Below are 27,482 nucleotides of genomic sequence, written 5' to 3' on the forward strand. Positions count from 1 at the left end.
CAGCAGCATTATCACCCTTACATGCATTATCATCGCCATCAGTGATAATATGTGCAGCAAAATCGGCCCTAGTACCATCGCCAGCACGGGTTTCGACAACATCATCCTTCCGAACAGTATTATCGGCAGCAATATCATCACCGACATTTCCGTCATTTATATTAAAAGAGGAAGAAGCAACGTTTACATCAAATCCAGCGTCATCCTTAGACACAGCAGATGCAGCATTTATACCGAAATATTCGTCGTCAACAGTATCAAAAGCAACGACATTAACACCAACATCCTCGTCTTCATTAGCATCATTACTAGCATTATCACCAACAACTTTGTCATCGGTGGTATCATTAGCATCAAAGTTGTTGCCAAAACCATCGTTAACACCGGTATCATCATCACCAGAATTATTATCAACAATTCAGCCGTCAATGGTATTGTCGGAAGCAAGGTCGTTATCAAAAGTATCAACGGCAGCAGCATTACCATCTACTTTCCCCACAGAGTCAGCGACAGCAAGGTCATCACCAACAACTCAGTCATCAATAAAATTTTCAGCAGAAATGCTCTCAAAAAAATCATCATCATCAATAGTATCATTGTCAACAATATTGTCGATAACATCCCCACCATTAAACATCTCAGTACAAAGATCATCAACACCGCCCTCATCAGTACTAAAGTCTGCATCATCATCACCAATACCGTCATTTTCTTCAACTCCATCATCAACATCTTCATCAGGGTTGATAGAAATGCAGAAGCTGGTAATATATATTTTTTTCATCTATATATCGTAATATTCCATTTTTTTATTTCATGAAATTTGTGGTTCATATACCTAGCTACCGTTTTCTTTATCTTAGGCAAACGATTCTGTTTCAAAACTCAGCAGCCTAAATGTCACCAGAAATAATTCCTTGCAGGTAGGTGATTTAAACAATAAGGTGTAAAAGCTATTAACCCTAAATGTGTAACGAAGAGCAACTGCCGGCCTTAAATCGATTTGTAGGTTTTATGAAATACCTATGTTGTAGGCGAACAAATTTCCACGCAACGACGGAAGCTCTTCCACCTATGATTGCAGAGTAAGTGGTCCTCTGACTATTCCCGGCTGGGAGGTTTTTTTTTTTTGAGAGGACCTATGTTTTTTGTTTCTTTTTGTTTTTCTGTTTTTTGGCTTTTTTTCAGGGATGAAATTTGCCCAAAAGAGAACATATTAAGAGGTGCTATTTTTTCGATAGTTATTGCCTTTGAGCCGTAACCGCCTCTCAATACTGCCTTTGCCAGTCATCGCATTATATCAGTCATAAGCTTAATTTTTATTATCCTGGTCAGTGAAAAAAGACATAAATAAAATGTATTTTATGCACTTACAGGAAGCTGCAAGTGCGTTTCGAAACTTCACCATTAAATACCAAAATTAATTTGCTCTTAGATATGGCAAGTACCATCTTAGTGGAACGAGGCGTTCAATAAGGATCGATCTCCGGAATATGTGTGAGTATGAGCAGAGGGAAAGACTGAATAACTGAGTGACGGACCAGTCGACTAACTTACTAAATGGCTGAGACAGACTGGCCTTCCTTCTGACTTTTAGGGAGATTGCATGACTAACTTAGTTATTGACGGACAATGCAGCATAATTGAATGAATTCAGTTTGTTAATTTTATAAATCTGAATATCGATGTTATATTTACAGTGAATATTTCCCTTTCTTTCGTAAGTCCTTGCTATTCATAATGGTTATAGACAAAATACAAGTGACTTCTATCTAGAGGAACAAGAATGGCAAGCCTCTATCAACATTTCCTCAAGAAATTTTCCACACAATGGTTTGTATGCACCGCAGCTTTCTTGCAAAATCTCATACTCCTAGGTTCTTTGACTCGTCAGTGTCTTATTGAAATGAAACTTGAAACACGATAAACAACTCATAGCATCTGTAAACCATCTTTCATAGAACGTAATCATTTTAAATTTGCGTTAGCTGACATATAAGCTGAATGGTGTTTGCTTTGCTCTCTTTTAGGATCAGTGGTAGTTGGGTGTGTATACAAGGATCTAAATGATTTACTCCAAGCAAAGTCTGACAAAATAAGGTACGTGAATGGCTTAAATATCTAGAATTATATAGCTGGTAGTGCATTAGAGAATATTCAAGGATTCATTCGGTTTTTTCCTGAGAAGAGACTAGTTTTATGTATTGGAGAAATAGTTTCAAAGGAAATTTAGTCTCCAATGGTATCCCCCCAGTCCGTCTTATTAAAAACCCCATCGATGGAAAATTGAAATAGTGGAAACGTGCAGTGGTAAGCAGACCCCACTATAAAAGTATATTACGGTCACGAATCCTTTCTGTCCCGCTGAGATGGACAAGCAAGAGTGAACGAAGGAAGGAAAACGATAAGTATTACTGCTTAATTACCTGAACGTCGAACTTGAGGTACGATCAGTAAAAAGAACAATTATAAGTGTTATGACTTGACTGAAGTGTCTGGATACCTGTTAAAGTTTTTCTGAATTTGTACATGTCAAGGATATTTCATCTACCAGTGTGTCATTGGTAGATGAAAGCTAGTAGCTCGTCATTTGCCTACTCAATGAAACGAAAAGTGACCTTTGTTTTTTTTCTTTTTCCTTTTGATTAATATCTTATATATAATATTTTATTTATTTAGGCATGTGCAGACTAGGATTATAATGGCAGCTATGGACACCCTACTTACACAATCTAAATGGCTAACACCCACATAATCTAAATTTAGATCAATGGGTTCAAGCCGTCTCAAATGATCATCTAAGTCTTCCCAGTAGCTCATTAAATATGCATAAACATTTCGACCAATCAACTCCCTTCACTTCGGATGCGTAGGGGGGGGGAAACCTTTACCGATTGGAATAGTTACGAACTCGCTAGCTTTTCTTGGTTTGGAAGTTCAGGTATTATCGGCTTTGTCGTGCACTTTTGGCGCTTCTTCGTTACTATGACCGACAAGGATACAAGTAGAGCTCGCAAAAGAACATATAATAAGATAAGCGATGTACAAAGGTCAAAACTACAAGAATATTATGACGGCGGCATGAAAACATGCGGTTCTGATAATACGGAAAAAATTGGAGTGGCAGCCGAGGAAACTGGGCTGACTATTGATCAAGTAAAGGTAAGATATTTTTTAGTTGGACTGAAACACTACCATGTTTCATGTATGTGGAATACCCCGCCACTTATTTGCATCTCGTTGAATAATAATAGCGATCATTATGGTGAGTGCTTCTTTCTTCAAAGCACACCGACATATGTAAATGATGTAGCGGTATATTGTCCTATAGAATTAATTCCCTTACTCTGTGTGCTGCATAAACGAATCTTTTTAAAGGATTGATTCTTAAACAGAATTTCATCCGTCATATACCGAGGTCAAGGAAGTTAACTGTACGATTGTACTATTCATAATGAGGCCTTGCGGTAATTATTTCCCTCGTTAATTAAAGTAGGCTTACTTTTTTTTTGAAAACAATTGCTTTATGCAGTTTTATGCTCGAAAATACGCTTGCAGTGTGCAGTATAATCAATGATCAAGAATATGCCGGTAAAAGAAGATATGTGTTTACTCATCCGTTATTATAAATTTAAGAATATATATTGTGTTACCATTACAAATATTGAGAGCTAACCGCAAGCAACCTTAGTTAAAAGTGGGCTCTGTAGGCCAACAGAAGAGCTAGTTAGGCCAACCTGAGTGCTCTGAGGCTAACTAGAGTACAGGTTTGGCTAATTGGAGCTGAAAAGTAGGCTAACCAAAGTGTTAATAATAGGTAACCCATAGCTAACGATCGAATCCAGGTTCGAAGTTTAGGTATCCTCAATCTAGAGCTGTTAAATGTTATAATCACATTATCCATTCGACATACATGTACATACCAAGAAGATCTACCTTTATTGATTTGTTGCCAGCCAATCATTCTGTACTGGATTGAAAATTTGCTCTGTATACAAGCTCAGAGTTTCTGTGAGCAACTTGCATGGGTATTATAGGGTCAGGCCCTGCCAGGGGTTCCCTGTGTTGCTTGTCTGAATTTAAAAACCTACGGTTATTATTATTTTGTCTTTATTTCTCCACCTTGTTGTTGTTGTCAGAATTTTGGTGAACAAGATCTTAATTTTTTTCATACTTTCATATATATGCCACAGCTACTTTTCGGACCATGTCCCCTGTAGGAATTTACCCTGGCTGGGCCTCTATAGGGCTAGCCAGTGAAAGAGAGCAAAAAGGGAAGGGTTTCTATTGTAAGGCATTTTGAAATACTTTATTTTAATGTGGTACATTTATGTAGAAATGGATTGGAAATGCCAGACAAAAGGAAAAGATAAATTCTGGAGTACAAGCAGCTCCAAAGCCAATTAAGATCCCAACTGGTTCACGTGGCTCACACTCCTACAACATGTTCTGTTCAGAGTATTTCAAGTCAGGTGAGAACCCTGATAATGTTTTCAAACACTAAGGACAGATTATTTACATGCATTATAACTATTATAGACCATGGCTAAAATATAGGGTAACATTAGAGGTGTACAGTCCTGGGGCATGGGTGTGCAAATCCCCCCCCCCCCAGTTTAAAAAATTTTCAAAGTCCAAAGGTGCCCATACGCCTATGGGTATCATTAATAAACCTCTACTAGTCTATTATTTCTAAGTAATGAATATTGTGGTTTTCTCTGCTAACTGTGCCTGCTGGACATTTATTTTATTTTGGTGCCAGGATACCAGATTTAAATCAATAATGGACAGTGGTCTTGTTAAACTGTGTCTAAACCCAGGGGGGGTACTTGCAGGGGTGGGGGTCTGACAGAGCTCTATATTGCAACCCAAAAGGGTTTTCATCTTCCGCTACTTTTAACCTTTGACACCATAATAGAGTTGTTGATTAATTTATTTTCATTTTTAGTTGATGCAATATCTTTGATTGCCGAGGAAACTGAAAATCATGCAGTGACATTGTAATAATCAAACCAATTGAATTGATATTCAGTGGAAATGAAAGCTTTAATTTTTTTTTGCTAGATGAGTGCAAGAAATTGTCCTTGGCTCAAAAGAACGAAGAAGCTGCCAAGAAATGGCGTGACATGACATCTGCAGAAAAAGATGCGTTCAAAGGAAAAGCAGAAAGTTTAAAGGCCCCTGATGTTTCAGAGCTTAGTGAGGCTCAAAAATCTAAATTGATATCAGTTCACAGAAAAAATCTTCTAAATGAGGTAAAGGTTTCAATCACTTTATGAAATAATCTCCAGCCAAGCTCAATTCCGATTAGGTAGCATAAACCATGCAAATTCAGAATAACTTAAAACTTTATTAAAAGTGGATGAGTAATTTCTAATTATCGTACTCTGTGGGAATTAATGCAACATGCGGATGTTTGTGTCCTTTTGAGTAATCCTCGTGCCACATTTTACTTTTTCATCTGCTTCAGATCATGTTTCTAGAAGACTTGGGCTGTGAATCTTCTCTGATTTTTCAAGACACTTCAGGCCAAGTGTATAACTTTGGATCAAGTGCAGGTTTCTCTTTCTTATGCCTGAATCCTGACATCAACATCAAAATCCGAGACCACTTTGGTATATATTATTACTTTGAATTAGTAATATTATAAACATTGAAAGTGTTCTATTGATTTGTTGGCATGCAACTGTATTAGCAGATGTTTATATAGTTTATACTATAAAGTGTGTCATCCAATTGACGAGATTATTCATGATTGTAAATAAGGTGAATACATCATCAAAATAGACCTGAAACTACATAGTACCTCTGTATTTATTTATTTAGCTTGCACCAATGAGAGGTACACATACAAAGATGTACAACAGCTATTCAATTCCAAATACAGTAAGTTTAAGAATATACATATTATTCACTATAGTACAGATGTTAACATGTAATTGTTGTCATCATCATCGTCATCATCATCATCATCATCATTATTATTATTATTAGCTATGATAATAACAACAAAGCTGATGATGTCTATAACAAAATCCTCAAACCTGATTGGTTCTGAACAGCGAATATTTGATCCTTAATCTGAATACTGTAATAAGAAAACTGTCCAATTTGGCCTGTGTGATTACAGCTGCTTTTAACTGGACAGGTCAAATCTGACAATTATGCAGCCAATACAAATCCAGTAGAAAATTCCACTAGCTAATGAAATTGAATTACTTATTCTTATCTTGTGTCTCACATTTTGGCAAAGAAAGTGTCATATGGGACATGTGGAAATGGTCAATAAGACTTACTGTCATACATTTCAGGGGTTATCAGGCTCATTACTTGCTCAATTACTTCCTGAATTGTACTCCACTCAGTGCTATTATCATTACCAATCAATGTTTCTCTTTCTCTTGCACAATAGGTGAAGCAATAAAGAAACCAGGCAGCAGGGTGCCGTATCTACGTGGGGGTTTTACAGTAGAAAATCTCCCAGATGGCATTTTCTTTAAGAAACCCTTCCATCATGGCACTAAACAACTCCAGGCCATAATGGAGAAAAAAAGCGAAATTAAATTCGTGATTACCAGTAATGCAAATGTAAACTTACAAAGCAACAGGGATTTTATTCCCTCTCCAACTCAGCCTGAAACAGTAGTCACTCTTCTGTCCAGGATAGTGGACAGACAATGTGCAGAAAGGGTAGTTAGACTGTCTGACAAGATTAAAGAACAAGATGTGGAGGTTGTGGAGTTGAGACTTGACCAGGAAGAGAGACTAAGATTAAATGAATATAGTTTTTATTTTGAAGATGATGCATGGCTTGCTGTTGGTGCTAATATTCAACACTCCACAGAAGCACAAGGGCTTATTGTCCCAGTGTTTACTGAGTCAGAAGATGAGAAATTCTGGCTTTTCTACACTATCCAGAATCCATCAAAACTAGTCAAAGCTTCATTTACTTACAAGATAAAAGGGTATTGGCTTGACTTACAAGGCCAATCCAACTACAAATTATTGAACAATCATCAGGATTATGTTACTATTGCCAACTTGATCAAAAATGGACCCTATGGACCATTATATTTTTTGCAGGGGATGGAAATTTCAGATGACCAGTATTTTAATATACCTGAAGTATTTAACAATGCAATATTTGCTGCCTTAAGAAGTAGCAGTATTATTTAAAATTTAACAATATGTACTTTTCAATTTAATATACCTTTTCTAAGAACCTGTTGGAAAGCCAATTTTATAGCCAGCTGACATACAGAGAATCCTAAATTGTAGTTCTTAAATTGTTACTATTATTAAACTATAGATAATGATTAGCCTAGAAGTTTGTTTGCTAATTTGTTGATCATTTTCAGTGGTCCAAGTGGTGTGTCTACAAATGAATACAAAATCCAGTATAAAGTACATTTATTACCTATTACAATAGGCTACATGCCTGTCTACTTTCTAACAAAGACCACTTGTAGAAGCTTGATTGTACAAAGAAAACCAGAAACATTACATTTTGCCATTTTTGTGTACTAATGGTAAGTACTTTTCAGAATCTTTGCCAATATTGTGTACTTTTGGTAGGTGGTAATCAAAGCGTCGTCCAACCCAGGTACATCCCTGTAGTGGACAACATCTAATGGGCCTCTTGGTTTTGCTGAAAATATAGGAAAAATGCAATGTGTCAAAATGAGCATGAATTGAAAAAAGTCAAGAATGCTGTGTACAGTAGAGAAAACACTCATCTATGTAACTACAATGAACACAATCCTCTGAAAAACAGAACTGAACAATAAGAAATGTAATAAAATACCTATTTTCCTGATTTCCTTTGGCCTTTCCCTGATTCTTTTCACTCTTTGGCTCCTCAACTTCACTCTTACTCAGCTTATGTGCATGTTTCAAATGGTTGGAAAGATTATTGTATTCTTTCTGGCAAATCTGGAAATAAAATTATAGAAAAATAGATATGTGAATATTTCATTTTGGATCATCATGACTGCTTAGCTTGTTATTGCAAAATGACTGCTAGATGAGATCATCCTTAGATAGGCCAAGCATCAGCATATGACCTGCAAATATCTCTCTACAAAGAATGATTTATTCATATGTAACATTGTTTTGCGCAAATAACATTCCAGATGCCCATACACAGCTGTGCTCATAAATATTCCAGCAATGCTGCAGATTGTTTCCCAGAGTTTTCAGAGTCATTTGACCCACCCTTATCAGAAAAGAATAGAACATCTAACCAGTATATGCAGAAGTCGAACATGTTTTTCAGTTATTTTAATACCCTGGTGAGTTTTTTAGCCTGGGTTTCCAACATGAAATTTCCCACATGCACTGTCGTCTAGCCTATACTCCACCAACTGCGCCAACTGTACTGGATGGTGGTTGGATAAGGGTGGTGAGATATTATGGGATACAATTCTAAAAAACCGTCTTAGGCTGAAAGAGCAGGTGAAAATTAGTCAAAAGAAAATTAAAATAGGCTGGGTTGGAATATAGGAATAATGCTTTACAGGTTCCTAAACGGACATAGTTTGACGCTACTCTGGTTTGCAGATTTAATGAATTTAACCGAAGAAGTTACGATTCATAGACCCAACGTTTCTACACTCCTGTCTAGTGCCTTCATCAGGGGTGATCTAAACGCTGCAACAAGAGGTCCTTTTACATGATCACTAATTAGGTTTCTAAACTTCAGAGATTTAAAATTATTTGTTTGGAAATTTGAAGTCATGGTGCTGGAGAAAATGGCACACTCTCCACTCAGTGACTTTACATTAGGCCTTTTATGTTTCTTAACATTAAGAAGGGGGTCATGTGAAGGCTAACTAGCTGCAAAGGGGCCAATGATCCAAAAGAAGGGGAAACAGTTATGCAATCATAAAACACATGCAAGAATGCACCAGGATAAAATAATGATAGGACTAATTTATCACAAAATGTCATTATATATTAGTGTCTTGCAGATCAGTTACTCATGCCTTACCCATGCTAGTCTGCCTTTCGCTTTGGTAAATTGATCTGCACATTGTTTTGCTCACCTTTGTCCAATAATTTTAAAAAGTATTTTCTTATCGTATGAACAAATGGGCCAATATCAACATCTTAAAGGTAGTTCTAGATGTCATTCTCACACCACTGTACAGACTCCACCACCTCCAGGGTTTGAATCCTTTTGAGTACTAAGATGGGTGTCTTTTGTTTACATTTATAAATCATAGTGCTACATTCATTCTATATAGGTGTAGATTATATGTAGGAGCCTATTACTTTATGAACCAGATAGTGGAGTTGACCTAAAATTTTATATTTCATGCTTCATACAATGGCAAGCTTAGCTCATCCTCTCTCAGTTAATTGGCATTTTCTCAATGCACCTTTCAACATAAAGCCCAAGAAGAAGAGGGGTGTCTGGCTAGCCATGGAAATTTGACCATGAGGGCAGTCCCCAAGGTAGGTATTTTGATTTTTTGTAATGTCCCCTGGGTGCATGGGGAATTTTGGCACTTCGTTATAAATGACCACACTCACTTACCCCAGTGTAGGGATTTTGATATTTTTTACCAATTTCGGTATCCAGACTGGGGTGGCCTATTTGAAAATTATTTGGACAGAAAATATCAAAATCCCCAAACCTTGCTTAACCCCTCCTCCTGACCCCGTCTAGTGCATAACATTGAAAGCTGCATACTCACACTGCAGGGATATTTATAAAGTTTTTTCCTCAGTCGTTTCTTCCGCTGTGGTGGCTTTGGCGGGTTATGATCATTCAAATGACTTAAAATGCTCTCGGCCTCGTTGGACATCTTCATCTTTATCAATTCCATTGACATTCTTGTACGAATTGAGGTTGTCGACTCCACGTTTCGGATCTCATGGAAATGGCAAACAAGGTTTTCCATTAAACCGAGAAAGTGGCTTCTTTGCGTTAATCCAATATCCTTTGCCACTTTCTTTTCTTGGCGAATTTGAACAACAAGATCGCTTGGGTCGTATCCGTTTTCAAAATGGAAATACATTTCAAAGGGCGCAAAGAGCAGCGTAAGTTCGTGACCTCGCGCCCTGTGGCTTGTGTGGGGGTCTGGTTCCCAGTCCATTGATGTTAGAGGTAAACTGCTCTAGCATTCCTCAGCCTTCGATCCGAATCTTTCAGTTCGGAAATGTAGTTTACAGATATGCCACGCACAACACGTTTTGCGTTTTTTTTTTTCCAGTTGCAATGGATAAAAAAAAAATGAATGGCAGTGTCTCAGTGTCTCAGTGCGTCACCATCCCGTCTCTTTTTCCTCGCCTCCCCCTTCTCCCGCCTCCCACGTCTCACGCCTTAACTCCCCCCCCCCCTGACCCTGCCTAGACAAAATGTTTCTACGTTTGGTACTTTGATCGACGGAAAAACATGGCTTCTCCTCGATGTAATGGAGAAGTTTCATATTATCATGGTGCAAGGACATCAGCACTCATTGTGCTAATTTCGTTAAAAGAATTTAGAAAAAGTTCACATGGTTAGCCAACCCACAGTAAATAGCTGTTATGATATCTTTTGGCTGTTATGATATCTTTTGGCAGAAACATGAATTCACCTTCAAATATAATCTTTAAAAATATCCGTCCGTATACACAATTGTAAACACTGATGAGGAATACGGTAGTTTAATGCTATAACGAAATCATGTGCTAAACCTGACTACTGGACTATCTAGAAAAGGACAAAAAAAAGACCTTTAGAACAATTTTAGGAAGAAACTAGTCGATAAAACTATTACTTAACATTAATTTCGTCAGGATAATGATATTTTAAGAAATATTTTAGTATCATCGAGGTTGGACAAAGATCGACGTCGCGCGTGTGACTTGTGGTTCATTTGCTACTTGATGTACAGTGACAGTACAACACAACTTAACGAATAAAGCGAAGATCTAGAGTTAGCAATTGAATGCGTTAAACCACTGCGCAATATGCAGGACACTTTTGCAGAGTAGCACTGACTGCCTGTTTACCATTTCAACAACACAATCCGTTAAATCGCCTGAAATAATTACAACTTATAACTTTTTCTCAGTAATTCCGGCACGTGCTAATTCCGTTACGGGTGTGTCAATTTCGTTATGGCCTCACGAAGGACGTATACTGATATATTTTACTTGATATCATACAAAACAGAAATTTGAAATTATGTGGCTCATATTCACTATTTCATGGATGCCACCAAGATATGTATTGCCTAAACACTTTCAAGACAGATTTGTTAGGAACATGTATATATATATATGCTCAGTTAATGTGACTGCGTTCATAAGAGGCACTGTATAGTAAGGTTACACAATGAGATCCATTGCCATCTAAGAATGAAAGGTGGTGCATGGGTATATCTGCATGGCCATTTTTGTTGGACGGGCGATGGTTAAGCATGCAACGCTCAAAAAGCGTCACCTCAGTTCAGTAAGGATGGTCCGAATTGACAATGTACAGAAGAACAACGACAAAATTCAGTATTTGGCTTATCAACTAGAGTATTCAAACCTAAGTTATAAAGTGCCTTATATATGCGATAATTATAATACGGAGTTTATAAAGATATTCGAGGCACCCACCCCATACTTGCTAATATCTATTTATCTATCATTCCTTTTGGTACAGATGGACAAAGATGACTAATGTTTTTGTTCGACAATGGTGGACCTCTCAAAATTGATAACGGTGACTCATGGTCCGACATCTGTTCCACGCCTACAATTGTACCTCCAGTGAACTCCAATCCATACAAACATGATTTTCAATAATACAGAGTTTGTATGGGAGTCTAATATAACGGAGTTTTGACTAGGTGGGTTAGTACAGCTGTCCACTTACGAGTGTCCGTTGAGGGAGCTTCGGCACCGATTAGCATATAAAATACGCCGTCTACAAATGCTACGTATAATCCTAATAACGTAAAAACTGCTACAAATCACCACCGAGATGAAATTTGCCATCGGTGAGAATTTATTAAAACATATTGTGATGATTGGCCAGTCAGTATAATCCAACACAATGTATTGATATTTGTTGGGTTTTCCGAGAAGTTTACCCGCTATTGGCGCGCGCACATAAACAAAACAGAGGCTGTTTCTGTATGGTTTTGGCAAGCGCCAGAGACAAAATGAGTTTTATTCATTATCAGATAATTCGCTGTCTGATGTCAGTTCCAACACAAAGGCCTCATCGTCCACAACTTCCTCCATCATCGATTCGTCTGATTTCTCGTCATCTAGAGGATAGTCGATGCCACTCAAATTAGCATAGGTTTTTGCTACCTCAGCATGACCAATAGGTTTAGGGGAATCCAAGATACCACCCCATAAAAGCAGCAGCGAGGAAATGTGATTACAATGAATCATCCGTTTCTTTTTAAGACAAGCTATCACTCCTGCATTAAGAGGGTTATCAGTGTAAGGCAGATACGCATCCACTGATTCGTCTATAAGCCTGATTTCGTTTTGGAGAAAAGAGACAAGGCGATTCATTTCCTCCTTCAACAGTTCAAGCTCTTCCTGACACCTGTTGTGTAAGCAGAAAAAGTCAATTATCTGCCTCCTAACAAGAGCAGGAACGGTGTCCCCTTCCTCTTGGACTTCAGAGTAAATGCTGCTTTTAGGATCCTTAGCATCGTCATAAAGAATTTGGGGTACATCATTGGGAAGATACCCATTTATTTCGGACAAAGTTTTGTGAATGGACTTGACGACTTTGTCGATCTGCTTTGAGAGCTTTATGGCAATTGCTTGGCCATCTGAAAATTAAAAAGTTCATAATAACTAAAAACGCAATTCAGTGACAGTTTTACGGATTAGACGGAAAAATGTAAATGTGTAAGACTTGAGAACTGGGAAAATTTAGCCCTCATATCCCTACTCAAATAATCCCAGTACAATGCCTAGAGTCGCAGTTAAAAACAACGGGCATACGCAGCAACATAACGACGGAATTACTGCAGACCATGATCACCAAAATACACATGCTACTAAATATTTTACATAGCAGTTTCTTCAGTTTATTACCAGCATATTTTCGCTTCAATTCCACCAAGAAACATCTTTCGGATGCCATGCAATGTAAACTCAACAAGAGTTCGCTCTTTCTCTTCTCGTAGAGACGTGACTTAACGGTTACAAACACACGAGACAGATCGGACCATCTTTCTCTGATGTGATGCTTCTTTTCCATGGCTACTATGGCCTTCTCGTTCCTATGTACAATAAATGTAAGTAAGTTATTAAGTAAGTTTATTATTTGTTTTTAATTTCGGCACCCTTAATTCCCTGTCTGCAGAACCTGATTATTCCAGTCGTTGCTGCAAGGAAGGAATTTGCATATTTATGACTTACCGTTTGATTTTCTTTTCAACATCTTTTACTTTCCCTTGATCTTCATCTTGTACACAGCTCAATTCATTTCTGAAAAAAAAATTTAAATGGGTGGAGATATATACGTACACAATATGTTCAGTTTAATACTTAGTAATTATATTTGCTAGGGTGGAAAGAAAGGGGAGTACGAATACTATATTTATATTATTGTGAAAACAGGTTTTTGCCTTCACAAATAAACGGACGGACGGGGGACAACCCGATAAACTTCTTCTGGGAAAAAGGCTTTCCTGGGGGCACTCGCTGGCTGCGGGAAGGCCGGAATCTATTACGGCTGTTGACTATCCTCGAGACAATGACTAACAACGACAAAGTTGGCTCCAAAATGGATTTATTAAATATCGCTGAGCTGACTGGTTTTTTACCTGACTTGACCAGACTGGGTTTGACCGAAGAAAGCTCTACAGAACAGCTCTATTTAAGCCGAGGTCACAAAGGATCAGGTAATGCCATGAATCAACTAAAGGATCAGTTTCACGTAGTCCACTACAACGATTGGTTAGGTAGGAATTTCGCCTTTTACAAATTTAATCGCTTTCGAAAAGCTCAGGTACTCGCTAATGTAAGTCATGAATAATTTGGTAGGTGGTACTTCCACACACCATATACCTGAGTTTTTTAGACATGAGGAGCAAGCTGACATATGATTCGTCCCACTGCAGTATTAATCCTGTGACAGATTAATAATATATTAGTGAATACAAAAAAAAACTGTTCTCCCTAATGATTGTTAACAAATGCTGAGGAATAAAACTACCGTTTTCTTTTGGTTTCAGTGCTTCAACTTCTTCCTTTTGCCACTCTTGTATCACATCATCATCACAATCTAGTACAGGTAAATACAAGTATAATTTGCAATAATCATATAGCATGCATGTAAGTCATTGTGCTGTTTTTCAATGCAATGAGTAAAAAAAAAAAAGTTTTAAAATGTATACCTGGAAGTTTTTCAGTGAGTTCCTTAAGCTTTGCACTGACATCCTGAAGAAGAATTTCTGCCCTTGCAAACTTTGCTTTTAGACTAAAACCTGTGAACATTAAAAGGAATCAGTTTGATGTGTACTAATAAGACTAGTCAACCTCGAGTTACATCTGTACATACATTGCACATGTCCATATTGAAAAAATGAAGAATTGCAACTACGACAGAAAACACAGGGTGGATAAAGCTGTCCAGCTAAAGTACTGGTCAATAGTTGATATCCTTTTTACTTTTCAGCAAAACCCACAGAAATGTGAAAGTTATGTGTTCAATAAAATTAACCATACCAAATTTGTGATACAAATGTTGGGCATAGTGAAGAAGCCCATCAGTCAAAACATCTGTCCTTTTGTGAGCACTCATTTCTTTAGTGACAGAGGAAAACCTTCTCAGAAAGGACCATAACCTTTCCACCCCTTCCCCATCTGTCAATCCAGTTCCCTTGATCCTTCTTGGACTGTACTGGATCTACAGACAATCATATTGAAGATAAAACCATTATTGAAGATAAAAGCATTAATATGGCATGGACCTTGCATCAGATATTTAGCAAATACATGTACTAGCCTGCAGTGCAGGCAGATTTCAGCAGTGTGAATGAATATTTCCAACTTGAGTGTTCAAAGCACCATCTTGAATTAGGAAAACAGTGGAGAGTTGGAGCATGAGACCTCCTCACGCATTGTATTTTTGCCCCAACTTTCCAGTAAAACAAACACTCAAAAGATGACAACCACCAAAACCACCTGCACTGCAGGCTATATACTTAAAATTTTAATTTTCATTCTAGGTAAAATTAACCTTGAGTAAAGGCTCACTGGTTAGTGGTCATTTCCAAAGCTGATAGGCTTATGTAGGGTGGCCAATCTTTTATAAGGAACATGTACATGTGCTTAAATATTTCACCTTGCTTGCTTAGCTGACCCTTGCAGATCATTTGCTTTCAATTTTAGAAACTGCTGTCAGATTTCAGATCCCACACTGCTCACCGGGCATTGGTAGGTAAGTATGGGATGTGTATGATTACAACTGTATTTAACCATGCAATGTTGAGGTATTGCCACACATTTTTTCATATTTCCACAAGGCCATTTACTGTTAAACTGATATATACTAACCTGGCATGATGCCTTGTGCCCATAGCAATGGAATATGGGTATGGCAACATCAACACCTTCCAAGAGGCTTTCCTGAGATGAACACTAATACATATAATCATGTACATGTAAATGAAAATTGTGTCAGTAGTAATAAACTATTCTGAAGTTAAGATGTGATCCTCACAGATATTCATGCAATTTAAATGTAAGCAATAATGGGAATTAAACCAAACACAAAGAAGAAAAGAATGACTGGCCCCACTGGGATTTGAGCCCATGCCATTGTCATTGCAATGCTCTACCCACTGAACTATGAACCCCCATATGTTGGGAGCAAGCCAGTACCCATGAAAGGAAGTGATGAAACAGACAATGGAATTACGTCAGTTGCAAAAATGACATTTTATTTGATTAAGCCAATTGCTCAAAATTCAGTAAATAACTCTGATGATTACATCTTCATTTCCTTTCCACAATTCACATAATTCCAGTCTGTTCCAATAAATTATTTTATTTCATCCCAAATTTAATAGAAAATACTTTGGACAATTCCACATAATTAAATGCCACTTTAGATTACCATTTAGCCTCCTGCACATCCATGTTCAAAAAATTTAGTTACCTTCAAATGGTGTGCTAATAGACAAGCAATGTCATACATGATGATTACTCTGTTTCTGGTGCTCTCATTAAGACTTCTAAGCCTCTTAAGCTCATAAACAGAGTATGATATTCTGTAGAGAGAAAAGATTGTTGAAAAGGTGAATCAATAACCAATTTTTTCTTTTATATCTTTTTACACAAAACTAAGACAAATTGAACATATTTCCTATAATATGACATTCAAATTAATAACAAAGTTATACAATGGTGATGCTAATAGTGTAAAGAATCATAGGATGCACCTGTATTGTATATACAAGTGTGCCAATTGTCAGCTTGACAAATTCATAATAATGGCTCTATCATGTAACTCTCTAACAGACAATACATATAGGATTGGGCACAACATTAGGTAAAATGTATTTACATACTCCATACCTTTCACCATCACTATGAACTCAAAACCCATGAAAATCTTGTGAAATAATTCATTGTAAATTCACAGATTTTTCACAGGATTTTCATGGTTAAATCAATGACATTTTCATGGTCTCAAGGCCATGAAAAAGACCTGAAAAATCCCATGAAAAACCTGTGAAAATTTCCATATTCACGACCCATGAAATATTGAGTAAAGTGACCTAGAAGCCATGAAATACCCATGAAAATGGCATTTCATGGCCTTTTCAAAGGTACTGAGAAACCCATGAATTTCAAGCCCAAAATTTCATGGTGTCAAAGTTCACTAGTTTTTAATGGGTTGCAGCAAATCATGACCCATGAATATCCTGTGAATATGTAAAAAATTCATTGACCATGAAAATTTTCCTTGAATTTTCATGGCCTCTACATGGTTTTTTCATGGCACATGAAAGTTAATTGCCAGTTAGTTTTCATGGGGTTGTTAGGAATATGCAAGCACCATGAAAATTCTTTGGAAACCCTGTGAATTTGGAATTAAAAATTCTTCACTTTTCTTGTACCAAAGACTGTACTTCAGTGTATAGCTTGCAGTATACCATAACTGTAATACATACACTATCACTTAAATTATACACTGAAGAACTAACCTATCTGTGAAACTTCTTGGTCCTGTTGTACATGAAAGACATGACCAGAAGTCTGGATTCTCTGATAGTTTATTTTGTTTCACCAGCTGTACATAAATATTACTTTAGGATTCCAAAATTGTGATAATTCAGTCTACACTTTCTTAAATAAAAAAAGTTGGTATAAAATTTTCTGCATAAAATTAAGATGTTAATGATTTTTGGCTCTATTTTGATATCACTGATTTTCCTTGTGGAGACAGATTCTGCTCCTATGTTTCTATTTATTTAAACTATTTTGAAGGTATATTATAAATAAATTTGATGTGAAAAATATTTGGACGAAATTATTGAAAATATACTCACTGGTTTGATGTATTTTTGTCTAAACTTCAAATATCATTTCCTTCGTCTAATATCATGTCAAAAATGTTATGGACAGTTATTATAATGTCTATTTATGAAACAGCATTCATGTAAATTTCTTGATATGTTTTACACTTGTGATCAATACTCTCAAGGTAACTAACAACAAAACAATTACCAACTTTCTGCACTCTTGCATGTGTGAAGATATATCTATGGCTGACTATGTCAGTGTCTCTCTGTTTTGGCCACCTGAATGTGCCATCCTTCTTTCGGTTATCATTACTATTTGCATCTTCATCATCATTTGGACCAAGATAGGCTGCTTTAGCAAGTTTGCATTTCCTTTCATCAGTTTTGTAGACCAACACTCTTCACTGTTTGCAAAATAAAGGGAGAACATCATCAGTTATCTAAGAGCCTTTTTTATGTACGTAGTAAACCAAGAAATGGATAACTCGCCAAAACAGGTTCTTTTCAACATGAAGCCGTCAGATACTAAGCGACGCACTGTGGAAGTGAGGTGAGGTATTTCGTATTCAGAATTTGACTGTATTTATTATTCCTAAGAACGGTCGTAAGTATTTCCATACAAACTCTTGTGATGTTTCGCCAGATGGTCACAGATTAAAAATTTTCAAGTTAAATCAATAGTTTGCGCGCGTGCGCTCCGATGTTTACGCGTAATAAGATGACCAAGCTTGAACTTACCCCTTCACGTTGTAATGCATATCGATAACTTCATCTTGAGGAAACCTCTTTGAAAAAACTTTTCAGACGGTCCATTGCGTTGATCTGGAAAAAAAGAGACTGCTACACAAAAACTACGAGAAATGCAATTGGAATGGAACCATTCCGTTCGAGGTACGAAAAAAACCGCCACTTCTTCGTAAATCACGTGTACTTTCACGTGGTGACCTTAGGTCATCGCAGCCATCATAGGTCAGCGGTCACATAGTGACCTCACAGGTTGTCGTGTTCGACGTTACGAAATGACTCCGAAGAGGTATCGTCGCTGCGTCTGTAATCTTACAAAATAAAGCAGCACAAAAAGCTGTTCGGTATTTGGAATTCGAAGCAAGTAACAATTGACAGGACATCAGAGTCCAAGAAAGTCAGAGCTGATATCGACAGTGATTCCTGTGAAAGCGATCACGAAATCAACAACGATGTTGTAGAAGGCGATCTCAATGAATACATGAAGGTAACGTTTCATCCCGACTGAGAAGATGGCCTGACTCTGTTAACCGGCGACTCTATAAACGAGGTAAAAATAGCATTTTTTTCAGGTTACATTTGCACACTATTCAAAGTTCCAAATTGAGGTGACAAAGTGATTGATTTTTCACTGTTTTGTTCCACATTTCGTGTAGATGCAATGCGTACTATTGCTGTACAACTTAAGCATCTGTACTCTGCAGGTGCCTTACTGGAAAAGCCCTAGAAGATTCCTCAGCCGTAAGAATGTAAGAGAAGGCCTTGAACAGGTTTCCAGAGTCATGGCTAACAATCAAAGCCAGCAGTGAGGCAGAAAAAATTCAACAAAGTCTTCCAGGCATGGCGAAGGCAAAAAGGCCCCAAAAAATCAAGGATCAAACATCTGGGTCATTGCCTCCAGCCCCATTTGTCTCAACAAAGGAGCAAATTGAAGATCCATCGCTTTTAGTCTTTTTTTTGTGATTTCCTGTACATTTTACGTTAACAAAGGCCACTTAAGATAGGGACATTTTCATTCGACAGTTTTCGCGCTGTACACCAAAATTCCATCAGTGGATAAATTTACAACAAGTCAGTTCCACGGATCATGAAAGTCAGCTCGTTGATAAATCAGTGACTGTGATGAACTCATTAATACCACTTTTAATGGCCTATGGATTCATCAATGAAATTCGTGGGCAACAGATTTCAGGGAATATTCATGGCCCATTAATTTTGTTCTCCCAAAACAAATAAATTGTTAGCCCATGAAATGCTGTTTGATTGCAATTCATGGGCATGAAATTCATTCTGATGACTTTCTGGGGAAACTAATGGGTCATGAAAGTAGACTTTGAAGAAATTCATGGTTCATGAAAGTTGGCATATAAAGAAATTCATGGGTCATGAAATTAATTCTGGTGACTTTCATGGCAAATCAATGGGTCATAAAAATAGACTTTGAAGAAATTCATGGGTCATGAAAAAAATTCCCCTAATTCATGGAAAATTCAGGGCTAAAAATAACCCCATGAAATTTCATTTTGCAGTATTCATGGGCCATGAAATGATCTTCATGGGTTTTTCACATGAAATTCATGGAATTTTCATAAAACCACAGTTCATAGTGCATGCTTTATGTTATGGAATCCTTTGGGAAAGTCATGTCTGCATACTCGCCCAAAGACACCTTTCTCGTCAAAGAGTTTGTTTTTGCCTTTTGATCTTAAAGCTGAAAGAACCTCTCCAGCATGGAACTTACTGCAGTTCTGTGAAAAAAAAGGGACAAAAACAGAAAATCTTGAATTTAAAGGGCCAAAAGGAAAATCATACAGTTATCAAATTAACATTTATGCCATAATGTATGAGCATTGCATTATCTTAAGTACAGACCTGTTCCATGTCTGCTCCAGCTTTGCCATAACTGTTGACAAAATTGTCAACATCATCCTGGTCTGCAAATAGGAGTGTTCCATGTTTGGGTGTTCCTAAATTATGCCCTTTGTCCTTCTTTCTGCACAGTCCAAAGCACCCATCCATGCTTTCAATGAGAACACCATCATCCTGTTCAAAAGAGAGGGGAAAAGAGAAAAATAGATATAAAAAAGAACAGCAACAACAACATAAAATTATTACTGCAGAACTACAGTGCAAGCTACTATTCAGAACAAATTACAATGTATAGTTACCCTTGGACATATAGGACACCAAGCTCCATTGTACAAACTTCCATCGTACTTTGTACAATGCCTGTACTGATACATGAAATACCTTCATGTGAAAACAACAAAATGTCAATCAGGACTTTCTTAAAGAAAGTCAGTAAATGTACATGTACAACAAGAAAGATGTTTTGTAAATTAATGTAAATGGAATCTTGACCTTAAAGCAAACAGTCAATGTATCTTTGAATCATATGAACACAAAAGCGACAAAAGCAAAGCATGAGTTTGAGATCTATATTAGCTGGGGGACTAGATAATAAATAACTGAATAAAATAATAATATAAATAAGCACTTGTAAATCATGTGACTACCTCTACTACTAATAATAATAATAATATTAATAATACTAATATAACAAGAACAACAACAATAATAATAGTAAAAATAATATTAATTCTAATATCAATAATACCTTAGAAGACATTGTACATCCACAAATTAGCAGCTCTGATATTCTCAACCTATATGCAAACATACCTGAATTCTTCAAAGCATTCTGAATTAAGGATACTGTAAATTGAGCTCACCTAAAAAAAAACATACCATTCAACCAGAATCAATCAATTAAAAAAAGTCATGTCATGTCTCAAAAAGACTGTTTGTGAGCAAACCTACATGTGTTGGCTGTAGCTGAGGATTGAGTTCTGTGATCACTTCAGTGATGTTTAGCAGGGACACTTGACAATGAAGAAAGACCTTCTCCACAAACTCCATCAGTTTGAAGCTGAATCCTGTGGTGGGATTTGCTGGTGACCCTGGCCAGAACTGGCATTTCAAGAGTGTGATAGCATGCGGCTCACAATCACACACTTGTACATATTTGAGGTGATGATTTCCTGACATTCATAGAAAAGTAAATGAACAACTTAAGAAGTTAAGTAAACAAAATGAAAAAAAACATTACATACAGCTTTAAATACCTTTTACTTTGTTGAGGGCTGTATAGACACCTTATTAACCAAGTGCAAGGGCCATACTAAGAGAATATTGGCCCACGGTCTTGACAGTACAAACCAAGTGCAGCAAGGTCTGTACAGAAAAGTCCAAGGACCAATATTCTCCCAGCATGACAGAAAAGATTCTTACAGATAGATGCAAGCCAAGTTTATTGTTTCTCTTTGGCAAGCCATTAAAAAACTTAATTGCATGTGGGATCATTCAGGACATTACCCGGTCCAATACTTAGAAAATATTGGACAGGCAATGGAGCAATCTGATTGTTTGATTTTAGTTACTGGCCCTGACATGTTGAGAGAATTTAAATCGTATCATTATCATTAAGATCATTAGCGTTCTTGATTTTAGGCAAGCGGCAGGAAAATGTGAAAAAGGAACAGATAAAATTGAAAAAGAACGCTTCGTTTTTAAACCATTCTAGTATTCTCCAACCACTATAAATGAAATGAACTGACCTGAGGCATCCAGAAGTCTGAACAGCTTTACTGCTGCGGTTCTGCACGTATGGCCATAGCTAACAGTTGCCTCGTCTGCATACAAAGGAGAAAATACCCCATCCTATTAAAATAAAGAAAGCAAGATATGTTACACTAAAAGTAGCTAGAATACAACTGGCCCCAAAATATTCATACACACCTTCCATTGCTCAAGTACATGAAACTTGTTTCGATTGACATGTAGAGCTCGAGCACATTCAACACAAAAGTACTGGCGAGGGCCACAGTACTCACATCTTGTTGTAGCGATACTCTTTTGACAGTTCACACAGTTCACATTGTCTGGGAGATGCTGTTCTTCAATGTACGAATTCAGCAACTTTTCCCGTACCTTTTCCCAGTTAGCAGAGATACTCAAAACGCGATTTTGCTGTTGAGTTGAGAGGTCCTGCTTATCGAGATCGCCAAGAGGGACATCTTGTTCTACTGGACTGTTGGTGTCCTGACTATTTTCCTCCGTACTCTTATGAGGCTGCTTCCCAAGATCCACTCTCAGCGGAATCGATACGGTGGTTTTCTTTCCATCGCGCCCAATATTCTTCACATCTAAGAAAACGGGCTTTAACCGACGCATTTCGTGGCGATCACCTTGGCTCGTCCACCGAAGAGTGAAGGATCAGATTGGTCGAAATGTTTATGCATATCTAATGAGCTACTGGGAAGACTTAGATGATCATTTAGGACGGCTTTAACCCAATGATCTAAATTTAGATTACATGGGTGTTAGCCATTTAGATTGTGTAAGTAGGGTGCTATGGATCCTAAACCTGTAAAGTTGCAAGAAAATATAATTTTGACGTTCAAGAACCTGAAGGTAACAACGAAAACAAAGTTATACTTAGTGGGTTCAGTTTAGATCAGTTTCAGTTGAAATTAGTTTCGGCTTAGTTGATGCATCATTTAAAAGAGATTAAACTTGAATCAATTCTCAGAACGACCCAAGAGAGAAGCATTGTATGTTCTGGAGTGGCCTGAGCAAAAGGTAAAACGGGAAAGCAACTGACATTACCATCACTAATAATAATATCACATAAAATAATCCATTTGTTCCTTGCTTTTTTCTGGATTGACTGAATTTCTTATAAATTGCAAGGGAGACTTAATATTATCGATCACACGATCACTTGTTCGTGTAACGGTCCAACTAGTAGGAGCAATCTTGAAAGGAAGTGCGGAATGTGGTTGTTGATAATTGGCAGAAGTCTGACCGATGAGTTTTCACAAGATATCACTAAAGGGACTATACTTTGAGTGTTAATCTCGATTTCCCCCGCTGGTTATCACCCCTAATTAACCTTCATTCTAAGTGGCGAACTCAAAACCCACCAAAGCCAAATGTCAAGCGATACGTTGAAAAGACATAAATAAGCCTTGTCACGAGCAATCAAATTGATGCTGCTTACCAGCTCTGAATCCAGTCTTCGATATCCAACCGGCTTAAGTGAATAATCCCAGTAAGTAGAATAAAAAAATGTTTTAGATTTCATCGTATAAATTTCCCATTACTTTAAGTATTTAATGGTTTAATTATCTCGTTATATTTTTCAGTCAAGATGGATTTTCGAAAGATGGATGTCACGTAGTTACATCCCGAAGCAACTTAAAAGAAACAGTCTGCAGCTGCAATCATTTGACTCATTTTGCTGTCTTAGTTGATTACAGTGGCGATAGTGTGGTATTACGTTTTTCAATATTGCTTTAAGCATTGATGATCATATGTTCATTAAGTTGATAACGATGTTATTCCCTCTGTTTCTGATTTGTTACGCAGCTGTCCCAGAATGACGAAGACATTTTGGAGATTATCACCTGCATAGGATTAAGCCTTTCCATTATCGGAATGATTCTAACCGTAATCATTTATTCTTTGTTCACGTGAGTAATAAATGTCAAGTTTCTTACGCCTTTGATTGGTTGAAACTATCAAAGAAATATATAGAAATCATCGTGGTATATTTTTTTTCTTAAATTAGAGATGTTCATAAACCTCTCACTCAAATACGACTGAGTCTCGCTGCATCGCTCGGAGCTGGTCAAATAAGCTTTCTCGCTGGAATGTACGCCATGGATAACCCAGTGAGTAACTTCTACTCACTGGTTCTACTTCGCATTAATTAATCTTATTACTGGCCTCAACATAAACATTATCATGAACTTTTTTTTTTTATTTTTTTGGTATGTATTTCGAATTTGAAATTTATTAAATGAAACTATTATTAATTTTTTAGAATTTATAAAGAACAAGAAAAAGAAAAGAGCTGGAAAAACCTTTTTTTAACCTTTTTTTCAGACCATTTGCATCACAGCAGCAGTTTTTACACAGTATTTCCTGATGGCCGCTTTCTGCTGGATGCTAGTGGAAGGAATCTACTTTTACTTGTTCATTGTGAAAGTTTACAACATCAGCAATAGGTTGATAGTGTATCACGTCGTGGCATGGGGTATTCTCCTTTAATCTATAATTACTTTTATTATTGTCAGCACTGATCTATAGTATTTTGAATCGATTTATTGCTGATATGATTTCACGCCAACTTTGACCTCCCGCTCTCTTTGTGTGTTAAGGTTTCCCCGTCATTATGATCAGCACTTCTCTCAGCATCGCAATTGGAAAAGGAGGGATTCAAAGCTACACCAGCAACAAATCGTGAGAAACAAAGTTTACGTTAACTTTACCACCTATTTTGCTTTCTCTCTATGCTTTGGTTTATCTCGGATTTTGGTTTCCTTTTTTTTTTTTTTTAATCTTTTATATTTGCTTTTTGTTTTACTCACACCCGTCTTTTTGCTTTTTTGCTAACTTGTTCATTTCCTCTTTCGTTCTTTCCCTTACACTCTTTTTCAGCCTTCAGATACCTTCATCGCTTTTTTCTTTAGGCGGCATAACGCACCTGTCCACATTCTCCCTGATATCTGTTTGTTATTTCCTTTTGTTTTATTCTATTGCCATTTGGTTGTTCTCAATAATGAGCTGTGACTTGATTTTCATTTGATTTGATTTGACAATTTTGCTAGTTTCTAATTCCCTTACCTTTGTCTTTCCTCTTTTCTTCTTTTTTAGTTGTTGGTTGTCGTCAACTTATGACTTGATCTGGATCTTTGTCGCATTTCTGACGGCAACTGGAGTTGTAAGCTTAAAATCAGATTTTGCAATTCAATATCAAAACTATAACTTTTCAAGAAGATATTTGAATTATAGCACATGCACGTTGCTTTGTTGCATTTTTTTCCTTTATTTTATTTATATTTATTTATTCATATATTTATTTTTTGTTTTGCTTTGATTTTTTTAGCTTGGCAGTTTTATACTCGCGCGTGTCATAAGAGAGTTGACCACCTTGCCGCAAACAGGAGCCAACAAGATTCAGCGAGTCCGGTTAGATGGAGTATTATATCGTTTCCTTTTTTTTTTTTTATTTTTTTTTTTTTATTTCAAAAGGATTTTAATTGGGCAACTGTCCACTTCAGTAGCTGTTAACTTATCTTGCGGAAATCTTTACTTAACTTGATGAAAATTGGCATATAAATATACAAGACATTAAATGACAAGTGAGGTGTGGTTCAAAGGTTGATATTAGCCATAGGAGGATTCAAGCTTCCAAGTCGAAGAAGGCGAGTTTAGTATAATCACTATTTATTTTCCGATCGAGTCTTATCTTCTATTCTCCTGCTAAGTTTGATAATGATGTTCAAGCCAACAATTAAAGTGGAGAAGTGACAAATCTAAAAACGTGCACCATGTTAATTGGGCAGACTGCCCTTTCCCCGTGCCAGCAGCGGCATTTGCATATGTATTCCATACTTTTAACATATTCTTGTAGACGACCTAACAGGCTATCTGTATAAGGTAAAAACTTTTTCAATAAATATCGTAAAGTAAAGGTTTAGATTTCCAACTACCCCCTCCCCCCTGCCGTGCCTGTACGTTCGAGGGTTAAGAGGGAACCATTTGCTTGAGCTTCTATTTGGTTATAACGTCCAGAGCTGAAGTACCTGAAAACTGGAATTAACTATCATTTGTCCTCTTTTAGACTTGGTATCAGAACATGTCTTCTGATGATTCCTCTTCTTGGCATCACTTGGTTGTTTGGTCTTCTGTCGCCGCTACATAAAGCTTTCACTTACATCTTCACCATTCTCAACTCTACTCAGGTTTGCTGTAGATTTCCTTGCTAAAATTAGGGTGGCTTTGCTAATAAAAGTTAGGGCTTGAAGCCTTTAAACAAACGAAAAAAATGCCATATACCAGTCAATCAATGTAGTTATAATACCGTCAGTCTTTAGTCAGTCCTTCCTCTTATCCATCTATCAGTCATTCCTTAAGTTTTTTTATCGTTTTGATAGCCGTTAAGCCAATGAATAGTTTCATCAGTCAGTCAATCGCTCAACCATCTGTTTTTCTTCCTTCATATACTTACAAGTTAAGTTCAGCCGAGTTAATAAGTACCCTGTTTCGCGAAGATCTCTTTACTTGTCATGATATTATATTTAAAACAAAAAAAAAATGACTTATTATCCATAATTATATTTGTATTGTAGGGCGTCCTGATTTTCATCTTACACTGTATGAGAAACAGTCAGGTAAGATCGAAACTAAAAAAATCATCGTAACGTTGTGCAAATCATGACAGAATGTGGCCTAATTGAATAACCAGATTTTAGAACTCAGCAACTGATTCATGTTACCTTATGTTTATTAACAGATAAGGGAGCGATTGAGAGGCAAAATTAAAACAGTGACGATTGGTCAGATTAGAGCTCGAATGAAAGCTCGAACGAACGCTGTTTCCCCATCTCCGAACAACAGAAACTCAGCCAAAAAGAATGTAAAGATGAATCCAACTGATGGTGGTGCAGTGTGGGCAACTAAATTGCACCCATTCAGCGAATATGAGTTGAAATAGGAACATCATTAAGTAATGGATTCAATAGGCGGCGGGTAAAAGCCGATTGTTGGGTACTATGATTTTTTAAGCCACGATAATTCTCCAGTTGCAACTGATCAGTCTCCATGGTCCTTCTGCTTGGTTGGATTGTTTTTGTAAATTAGAAAAAAAGAAAATATGTCTTTCATGGGTAGGTAGAGGCTGGTGACGTTTATTTATCAGAGTAATTAAGTGATCCAGCCTATCGCAGTCTTAAGCTGAAGTTACTTAAAATATTAGGTCTGAGTGAATGGAACAGTTAACCACTAGGCAATTCAACATCGTTTATTTAGCTAAATATGTGAAAGCTATATACTTTACTTATATATGAATCGTAGCCAGATGCTAGATTACCTACATTTTAGGATAGACTTGTAGACATTATTATACAGAGCAAGACTCTACCACGCTTTGAAAATCTTTAAGTTATTGTTATCGTTAGACAGGAAAATAAAATGCTACTAAAAAGAGAAAAAAAAGACGGTTGTCTGTAACAAGAGTTTACCCAGATGCATTTATGCAAAATAAAACTATTCCTGGTTCCCAATCCTTGACATCAAAAAAGTTATTGCATTGCTAAAGTGATGTTGGAAAGAACGGTGCAGGAGGGTACAAAATAATGGGGGCTGTTTCGTCTAAGAAACCATGTGACCGGGGTGGGCAGAACTCTA

The 27,482-nt window shown here is 37.0% G+C and overlaps 5 protein-coding genes and 2 long non-coding RNA genes across 7 annotated transcripts; 6 read left to right on the plus strand and 1 right to left on the minus strand.

Moving 5' to 3' along the window:
* The first annotated feature begins 49 nt into the window (after nucleotides 1-49).
* LOC149039867 (uncharacterized) lies at nucleotides 50-1,126 on the plus strand. Its single transcript, XM_089183198.1, has 2 exons — nucleotides 50-764; nucleotides 864-1,126. The coding sequence occupies exons 1-2, from the start codon at nucleotides 50-52 to the stop codon at nucleotides 911-913; spliced, it is 765 nt and encodes a 254-aa protein (XP_089039324.1). The 3' UTR covers nucleotides 914-1,126.
* A 298-nt stretch (nucleotides 1,127-1,424) lies between these two features.
* Nucleotides 1,425-26,900, plus strand: LOC149039868 (adhesion G protein-coupled receptor E3-like; the record flags this gene model as incomplete). The annotated part of the gene is made up of 10 exons (XM_089183199.1): nucleotides 1,425-1,497; nucleotides 1,726-1,833; nucleotides 2,031-2,100; nucleotides 2,680-2,704; nucleotides 22,635-22,700; nucleotides 22,819-22,868; nucleotides 23,435-23,561; nucleotides 23,658-23,738; nucleotides 26,426-26,467; nucleotides 26,590-26,900. Coding segments are annotated over 10 exons (843 nt in total), but the record flags the coding sequence as incomplete, so codon positions are not given.
* Nucleotides 2,721-7,816, plus strand: LOC149039869 (uncharacterized). The gene is made up of 6 exons (XM_089183303.1): nucleotides 2,721-3,162; nucleotides 4,337-4,472; nucleotides 5,065-5,255; nucleotides 5,471-5,615; nucleotides 5,827-5,886; nucleotides 6,413-7,816. Exons 1-6 carry the CDS (start codon nucleotides 2,866-2,868, stop codon nucleotides 7,174-7,176), a joined length of 1,593 nt encoding a protein of 530 aa, XP_089039429.1. The 5' UTR covers nucleotides 2,721-2,865; the 3' UTR covers nucleotides 7,177-7,816.
* LOC149039870 (uncharacterized) lies at nucleotides 10,638-22,634 on the minus strand. Its single transcript, XM_089183302.1, has 16 exons — nucleotides 22,026-22,634; nucleotides 21,845-21,947; nucleotides 21,048-21,268; nucleotides 20,910-20,959; nucleotides 20,396-20,477; nucleotides 20,100-20,270; nucleotides 19,834-19,975; nucleotides 16,115-16,230; nucleotides 15,511-15,594; nucleotides 14,680-14,860; nucleotides 14,349-14,438; nucleotides 14,168-14,236; nucleotides 14,020-14,080; nucleotides 13,369-13,437; nucleotides 13,042-13,229; nucleotides 10,638-12,773 (listed from the first exon to the last, which is right to left on the minus strand). The coding sequence occupies exons 1-16, from the start codon at nucleotides 22,458-22,460 to the stop codon at nucleotides 12,151-12,153; spliced, it is 2,685 nt and encodes an 894-aa protein (XP_089039428.1). The 5' UTR covers nucleotides 22,461-22,634; the 3' UTR covers nucleotides 10,638-12,150.
* On the plus strand, nucleotides 13,754-15,497 carry LOC149039871 (uncharacterized). The gene is made up of 3 exons (XR_016179943.1): nucleotides 13,754-13,853; nucleotides 14,187-14,245; nucleotides 15,346-15,497. It is a non-coding gene; the product is annotated as an uncharacterized LOC149039871 (long non-coding RNA).
* On the plus strand, nucleotides 18,487-19,480 carry LOC149039872 (uncharacterized). Its single transcript, XR_016179942.1, has 2 exons — nucleotides 18,487-18,777; nucleotides 18,932-19,480. It is a non-coding gene; the product is annotated as an uncharacterized LOC149039872 (long non-coding RNA).
* Nucleotides 23,512-26,177, plus strand: LOC149039873 (adhesion G protein-coupled receptor D1-like). The gene is made up of 6 exons (XM_089183301.1): nucleotides 23,512-23,962; nucleotides 24,177-24,327; nucleotides 24,452-24,533; nucleotides 24,948-25,014; nucleotides 25,180-25,262; nucleotides 25,918-26,177. Exons 1-6 carry the CDS (start codon nucleotides 23,942-23,944, stop codon nucleotides 26,060-26,062), a joined length of 549 nt encoding a protein of 182 aa, XP_089039427.1. The 5' UTR covers nucleotides 23,512-23,941; the 3' UTR covers nucleotides 26,063-26,177.
* Nucleotides 26,901-27,482: the final 582 nt, after the last annotated feature.

The sequence above is a fragment of the Pocillopora damicornis genome, chromosome 9, assembly GCF_964200805.1.
Source record: "Pocillopora damicornis chromosome 9, jaPocDami1.2, whole genome shotgun sequence".
Lineage (NCBI taxonomy): Eukaryota > Metazoa > Cnidaria > Anthozoa > Scleractinia > Pocilloporidae > Pocillopora > Pocillopora damicornis.

Excerpts from the sequence above, each read along its gene's own strand:
- LOC149039873 (XM_089183301.1), top strand. The coding sequence starts at position 23,942 with ATGTACGCCATGGATAACCCA. Across the intron at positions 23,963-24,176 it reads TGTACGCCATGGATAACCCA|ACCATTTGCATCACAGCAGC; the intron begins GTGAGTAACTTC and ends CCTTTTTTTCAG. Across the intron at positions 24,534-24,947 it reads AGCTACACCAGCAACAAATC|TTGTTGGTTGTCGTCAACTT; the intron begins GTGAGAAACAAA and ends CTTCTTTTTTAG.
- LOC149039869 (XM_089183303.1), top strand. The coding sequence starts at position 2,866 with ATGCGTAGGGGGGGGGAAACCTTTACCGATTGGAATAGTTACGAACTC. Across the intron at positions 5,616-5,826 it reads CAAAATCCGAGACCACTTTG|CTTGCACCAATGAGAGGTAC; the intron begins GTATATATTATT and ends TTATTTATTTAG. Across the intron at positions 5,887-6,412 it reads GCTATTCAATTCCAAATACA|GTGAAGCAATAAAGAAACCA; the intron begins GTAAGTTTAAGA and ends CTTGCACAATAG.
- LOC149039870 (XM_089183302.1), bottom strand. The coding sequence starts at position 22,460 with ATGCGTCGGTTAAAGCCCGTTTTCTTAGATGTGAAGAATATTGGGCGC. Across the intron at positions 16,231-19,833 it reads CCATAACATAAAGCATGCAC|ACAGAATATCATACTCTGTT; the intron begins TATGAACTGTGG and ends TCTTTTCTCTCT. Across the intron at positions 14,081-14,167 it reads ACTGAAACCAAAAGAAAACG|GATTAATACTGCAGTGGGAC; the intron begins GTAGTTTTATTC and ends AATCTGTCACAG.
- LOC149039867 (XM_089183198.1), top strand. The coding sequence starts at position 50 with ATGTGCAGCAAAATCGGCCCTAGTACCATCGCCAGCACGGGTTTCGAC. Across the intron at positions 765-863 it reads TGATAGAAATGCAGAAGCTG|GCAAACGATTCTGTTTCAAA; the intron begins GTAATATATATT and ends TCTTTATCTTAG.